Source organism: Salvelinus alpinus, chromosome 26, assembly GCF_045679555.1.
Source record: "Salvelinus alpinus chromosome 26, SLU_Salpinus.1, whole genome shotgun sequence".
Taxonomy (NCBI): domain Eukaryota; kingdom Metazoa; phylum Chordata; class Actinopteri; order Salmoniformes; family Salmonidae; genus Salvelinus; species Salvelinus alpinus.
The window spans coordinates 24,245,725-24,251,724 of NC_092111.1; the positions used below are offsets into that span (position 1 = coordinate 24,245,725).

The following is a 6,000-nucleotide window of genomic DNA, read 5'->3' on the forward strand; positions in this document are numbered from 1 at the left end:
GTTAGTAAATATAAACTATTTTAGCTGTTCACTCACAAGGGTTTCAAGTATTTTCACCAGGGGTGACAGCTTTGAGATTGGCCTATAATTATTTAAAAGAGTTGGATCTCCCCCTTTTAAAAGTGGTAGGAGAAATGCTGATTTCCAGATCTTTGGAATTTCATTACATTCCAGGGTTAGATTGAACAGATATGTAAGTGGTTCAGCTATGAAATCAGCTGCCAGATTTAAAAAGCAGGGATCAAGAAGATCAGTACCTGCAGGCTTTCTCTGATCTGAGGATTTCAGGGCTTTATGTACCTCCTGCACTGAGAATGGCAAAAAGCTAAAAGTTTGACCAGCTCTCACTGGTTCATCCACACAGGGTTGTACAGAGACAGAGGACACTGAATCAAACAGCCTACCAGATGATACAAAGTGCTCATTGAAACAATTCAGCATTTCAGTTTTGTCATATACAGCAACAGAGTCCTTCAAAACACATGACGGTAATTCATTAACATTACTGTTACCAGACATAGACTTAATAGCATTCCAAAACTTTCTAGGGTCATTCAGGTTGTCAGTGGTAACAGACATAAAATATTCAGACTTGGCCTTCCTGAGAAGAAAAGAACACTTGTTTCGTAACTGCCTAAAAATAAGCCAATCAGCATCCGAGGATGATTTCCTTGCTTTAGCCCAGGCTAGATTACGGTCGTGAATAATACAAGACAGCTCAGAAGAAAACCATGCATTATCCCACCATTTAACCCTGAACCTGTGGAATGGGGCATGTTTGTTTACTATTTGGAGAAAACCATCATGAAAGAATTTCCAGTTTCCACATCAGAAATAAGCTCAATCTGCTCCAGTCAAAATAAAACAAATCATGAAGGAAAGCCTGCTCAATAAAACTCTTGAAGTTTGTCTTAGTAACCTTAGTATTTCTAACAGCAACAACAGCACAATGGTCACTTGAATCATTACAAAAAACACCAACAGCAGAATATTTATGTGGAACATTTGTCAATATCTAATCTATCTGGGCATTTAAGATTTGGGCGAGTGGGTGAGTTAATCAACTGGGTAAGATTCATAGAATTACAAAACATTTTTAAATCATCAGACACCGGCTTTAACCAACACCAGTTGAGATCACCAATCAAGATCATATCACTGTAAAGAAGTTTAGTCATAAGGTGCGTCAAAGAAGAAAATGCATCACCGAGAGCAGAGGGGGGTCTATAACTGCCAATCACAGTTATAGAGAGGCCCTTTGAAACCTCAATATTCAAAGCAAGAAATTCCAACTGTTTACAAATAGTTTCAGACTTTGCCACACTTACAGGGAATTTAGTCTTTACATATATAGCCAAACCTCCACCTTAACTCGATCAGTGCAATACACATTGTAACCATTTATACAAATATCCTTATCAAGAACAGACTTGCTGAGCCAGGTTTCAGGAAACACAATTGCATCAGTTGATTTAGCCCAAATCCTAACCCCATCAATTTTAGACAACAGGCTGCGTACATTTAAATGAAAAATACCAAAACCAGATCTAGATTTAAAATCAGAGGGGATTTGGAGACATTGCATATCAGGGCCAGGGTTAGGTTGCACATTACCTGATATTAACAAAATAATAAAAGTATAAAAGTACAACAAAAGTATATCAGACGTATACCATGGGTATGACAAAACATTACTTTTTTCTGCTCTAATTACGTTATAATGAACAGTGCTGGGTGCTCACACAGATAAAACAGCAGACAGACTTACCACAGGAGGGAACCAATTTGAAGTAGACACTGACCAAACTAGACAGTCAAAATGTGTGTGTGCATGTGTCTGTGAGTAAAGAAATATGTGTTTGCAGGCTAGACCTAGAAACTAAGAAAACAAGACACATGTGTATTGTTGAAAATAACTTTACCACAGGCACAGAAACATCTGAAACAACAGAAAAGTTAAAATCATCATAAAAACCCACACTCCTGCTCACGGTCCCAACTCCGACCTCTGTGCATTCATTTGACCCTTTGCCTGGCCCTCCCATTGGCAGAAGGCTGTATACAGAACATACGTGGATTCAGAGAGGTGAAATAGTCAGAACATAGCACATAGAATTTGTACGAATAGAGCTGGTACAAACACTTATTCTACCTGATAAAAATATACTGTATAGAACATATATGATTATCTATCTGAACATTCTGAAACGTTGCACCCTGTTGAACAAACCCCATGTGTTAGTAGCTAAGATACAAACAGTAGATATACAAGCATTAAATAAAAAATAAAAAAACAGAGTTGTCAATATCAGGTTTAAGAAAGGTTACAGAAAAAATCCACTTTGACGTCATGAAAGATGCTTAGAGAGTAAAAAGCATTGGAGTGAAGTCATCACCTTTATCATCTTACACAAGTAAAGATTTTAGGCACAAACTGGTCCCCTACAGCCCCACAAACCTTGACCCCTAACCCCATCTAACCCTAACCTTAAACCCCCCCAGTAAAGCTATTAAGGCATAGTACACTGACAACAGTCCCATTTCCTCTGCTGGTCTGGGCAGCCGAGCACAGATAGGAGGAGAGGAAGAATTCTGGCTCGTGTTTGATTGCTCTGCCCTGACAGACAGCAACATATAGTAGATAAGGCTTACAGTATGTATAGGTTGTGTGTGTGTGTGTACACTTGTGTCTGTGTGCATGTGCGTGGTCACAGGTTCTCTCCAGGCTGGTACTGGGGCTCAGTAGCAGTGAAGTAGTCTTCCAGGAAGCCCTGCAGGTATTCAAAGGTGTGTCTCTCGTCCGCCTCTCTCCGCCAACACTGCACCATCAGCTCATGGAGGGAGGCAGGACAACCCACCGCACAGGGCATCCTGTAGCCTCTCTCCACCTGCTCCAGGACCTCGCGGTTATTCATACCTAGACAGAGAGGAGGCAGAGGGAGGGACGTAGAGAGAAAGACAAAGACAGATGTTTTTTAGTGTAACACAAAGCATCTTATATCCATCATATAGACAGATGGAAAGACAGAGGGCTGGAAAAAAGAAGGGCGACAGAGTAGGAGACACCTATAGCCCCGTACCTGGGTAAGGCACGCGTCCTTTTGTGATGAGTTCAGTGAGCAGGATACCAAAGCTCCACACATCAGACTTGATGGTGAAGCGCCCATATAGAGCTGCTTCAGGAGCTGTCCACTTGATGGGGAACTTGGCTCCTGGAAAATCATTCAATCAAATGTATTTATGAAGCCCTTTTCACATCAAGAGTTGTCACAAAGTCCTAACACAGTAACTCTCTTCTACCTTGTCTGGCTGTGTACTCATTGTCCTCTATGAGTCTGGCCAGACCAAAGTCAGCGATCTTGCACACCAGATTTTCCCCGACCAGAATGTTTGCCGCTCGCAGATCACGATGGATGTAGTTCATACGCTCTATATACGCCATGCCTGCCGCTATCTACACACACACACACACACACACACACACACACACACACACACACACACACACACACACACACACACACACACACACACACACACACACACACACACACACACACACACACACACACACACACACACACACACACACAGGAGGAAGGGTTAGAGGTGCAAGCCATCCAATCCCACACGTGACTCCCACATCGACCTCCACAGCCACATGAAGTGGCACCAGCACCAGAAGCTCTGAACCATGGCCCAACCACAAGAGGAGCATCGATGGACTGCCAAGATGGTGTGTGTTCTGACCTGTGCAGCCATATCCACCAGTTGAGGCAACTTCAGATTCCCTCCTTCCCCATCCTTCAGGAAGTCCAGTAAGCTACCTGAAATACACAGTTTAATTCATTTCAGTAATAATTGTGAAAACATGTGGTGTGTGTGGCTCTGCTTGCATATGTGTGTGCTCCGTACAGCACCTTGGCTCATGAACTCTGTGATGATGTAGATGGGTTCTTCAGAGACCACAGCGTACAGCTGCACCAGCTTGTCATGTCTCAGTCTCTTCATGATCTGAGCCTCTTCTAGGAAGGCCTCTGGAGACATGGTGCCTGGCTTCAATGTCTTCACTGCTACCTTGGTGGTGCCGTTCCACATACCTGACACACACACACACACACACACACACACAGAGAGATAGGTATACAGTACACACACACAAAGGCAGAAACACACGACATGCATACAATTATAAACTTGGTAGTTCGAGCCCTGAATGCTGATTGGCTGACAGTATGACAAAACATTTATTTTTACTGCTTTAATTGTGTTGGTAACCAGTTTATAATAGCAATAAGGCACCTCTGGGGTTTGTGATATATGGCCAATATACCACGGCTAATGGTTGTATCCAGGCACTCCGTGTTGCGTCATACATAAGAACAGCCCTTAGCCGTGGTATATTGGCCATATACCACACCTCCTCGGGCCTTATTGCTTAATTATACACACACACACACACACACACACACACACACACACACACACACACACACACACACACACACACACACACACACACACACACACACACACACACACACACACACAGGAGTTATAAAGAGGGCATGCACGGAGGTGGCGGGGTGGGATAAGGAAGGGGAGGAGAGAGGGAGAGTCCCACCATGGGGCTTCAGCAGCACATGAAGCTGGACCAGGAATAGGGTTGTCTACTTCCTGGTCCGTACACACAGAGAGACTATTACACTGACACAGAACAGCACTGGAATGGAAACTGGGAACACAGCTGGCTGTGGGAAAAGAGAGCACTACACACCACCACATTAGCACCAGATTGGGAATAATCCCAGACACTATTGAAGCACTTCTGGGACACAGTTGTGAAGAGTGCAATAGTCCAGGGTTTCCCAACTGGCCCCCAAGTATGTTTTTTTGTTGTATAATTTTCATTGTCAGACATAAGACTGTAGAAACACCAGGAAATCAGCTCAAAGGGATTTTAACTTAAAATATAAGTACTCCCATGCATAATAGAGTCACGTGATCGTATACAAATGTAAGCAAGGTTTGAAATTATTATGTTTTAGTCAAACATATCTGTTCTTGCGGTCAATTTGCAGTCTTCAAATGATTTGTCATTATGTTCCGGCCCCCTAACCATCCCCTCAAGAACATAAAATGGCCCGCAGCGTAATGTAGTTGATGATCCCTGCGCTAGACTGTAGGTGGTGTGTGTGTCAGTCTCAACCTACAGTATAAGAAGGTGACTGATTGATTGACAGTTGGTCTCACCCATCCAGACGTCGCCGAAGCAGCCCTGGCCCAACTTTCTGTTTAGGGCCAGCGTTTTCCTGGCAACCTCCCAGGCGTCCCGCCCCAGCCCCAGGGTGAGGGGCGTGGCATTGGGACAGGGTGTGGTCAGAAAGTAACACAGCCCATCGTTACAGCCTAGAGGAGTGAGGGGTTGGAGGGGGAAGGGGATGGTAGGAGTGGAGAGGGAGGGGTAGAGGGAGGGAGATGAAATGAGATGAAAACGCATGCAAAGACACAGAACTTCCTACCCATCCAGACTTCTCCAAACTGCCCGTTGCCCAGCTTCTTAATCAGCTGGAGAGATTCTCTGGGAATCTCCCACACGTCCTTGGTCTTCACCGATAGGTCGGCTAGCTTAGGCATGCCCCGCCTACAGCTGCCAATCAACCTACAGCACAAACCTGCCGCTCGCTCTGAGGTGGGTGAGAGAGGGGTGGAAGAGAGAGAGACGAAGCAAGACAGACAGGCAGACAGAATAAAGGAGAGAGCAAGGGACAAAGACAGAGAGAGAGATACAGACAGACAAGAGGGGAGGGAGAGATAAATTGCTGAGGCACAAAAGCAACAAACACATATAGAACATAAAAAGCAACTGACTACAGTACTTTACTTGGATCTACTAAAAAGTGCTCGCATTTTACCGATACACATCAGTTTAGACACACACACACGCACTGACACACCATGCAAACCAATAGGCAACTTTGCTTATGCCTATTTAGTGTG

At 44.2% G+C, this 6,000-nt stretch overlaps 1 protein-coding gene across 3 annotated transcripts in view; it reads right to left on the reverse strand.

The window, feature by feature from the left end:
* Positions 1–1,901: 1,901 nt before the first annotated feature.
* Positions 1,902–6,000, reverse strand: part of yrk (Yes-related kinase) — a 20,716-nt gene continuing 16,617 nt past the window's right edge. The window contains exons 8-13 of one of the 3 annotated variants that reach the window (XM_071368356.1): positions 5,254–5,409; positions 3,921–4,100; positions 3,751–3,827; positions 3,301–3,454; positions 3,081–3,212; positions 1,902–2,917 (exon numbers count right to left, since the gene is read on the reverse strand). In XM_071368356.1, the coding sequence (XP_071224457.1) occupies positions 2,709–2,917; positions 3,081–3,212; positions 3,301–3,454; positions 3,751–3,827; positions 3,921–4,100; positions 5,254–5,409 (908 nt within the window). In that variant the 3' untranslated portion in view covers positions 1,902–2,708. Of the gene's footprint in view, positions 2,918–3,080; positions 3,213–3,300; positions 3,455–3,750; positions 3,828–3,920; positions 4,101–5,253; positions 5,410–5,522; positions 5,688–6,000 lie in introns of all 3 variants that reach the window. The other 2 variants (XM_071368355.1, XM_071368357.1) reach the window with 2 other exon arrangements.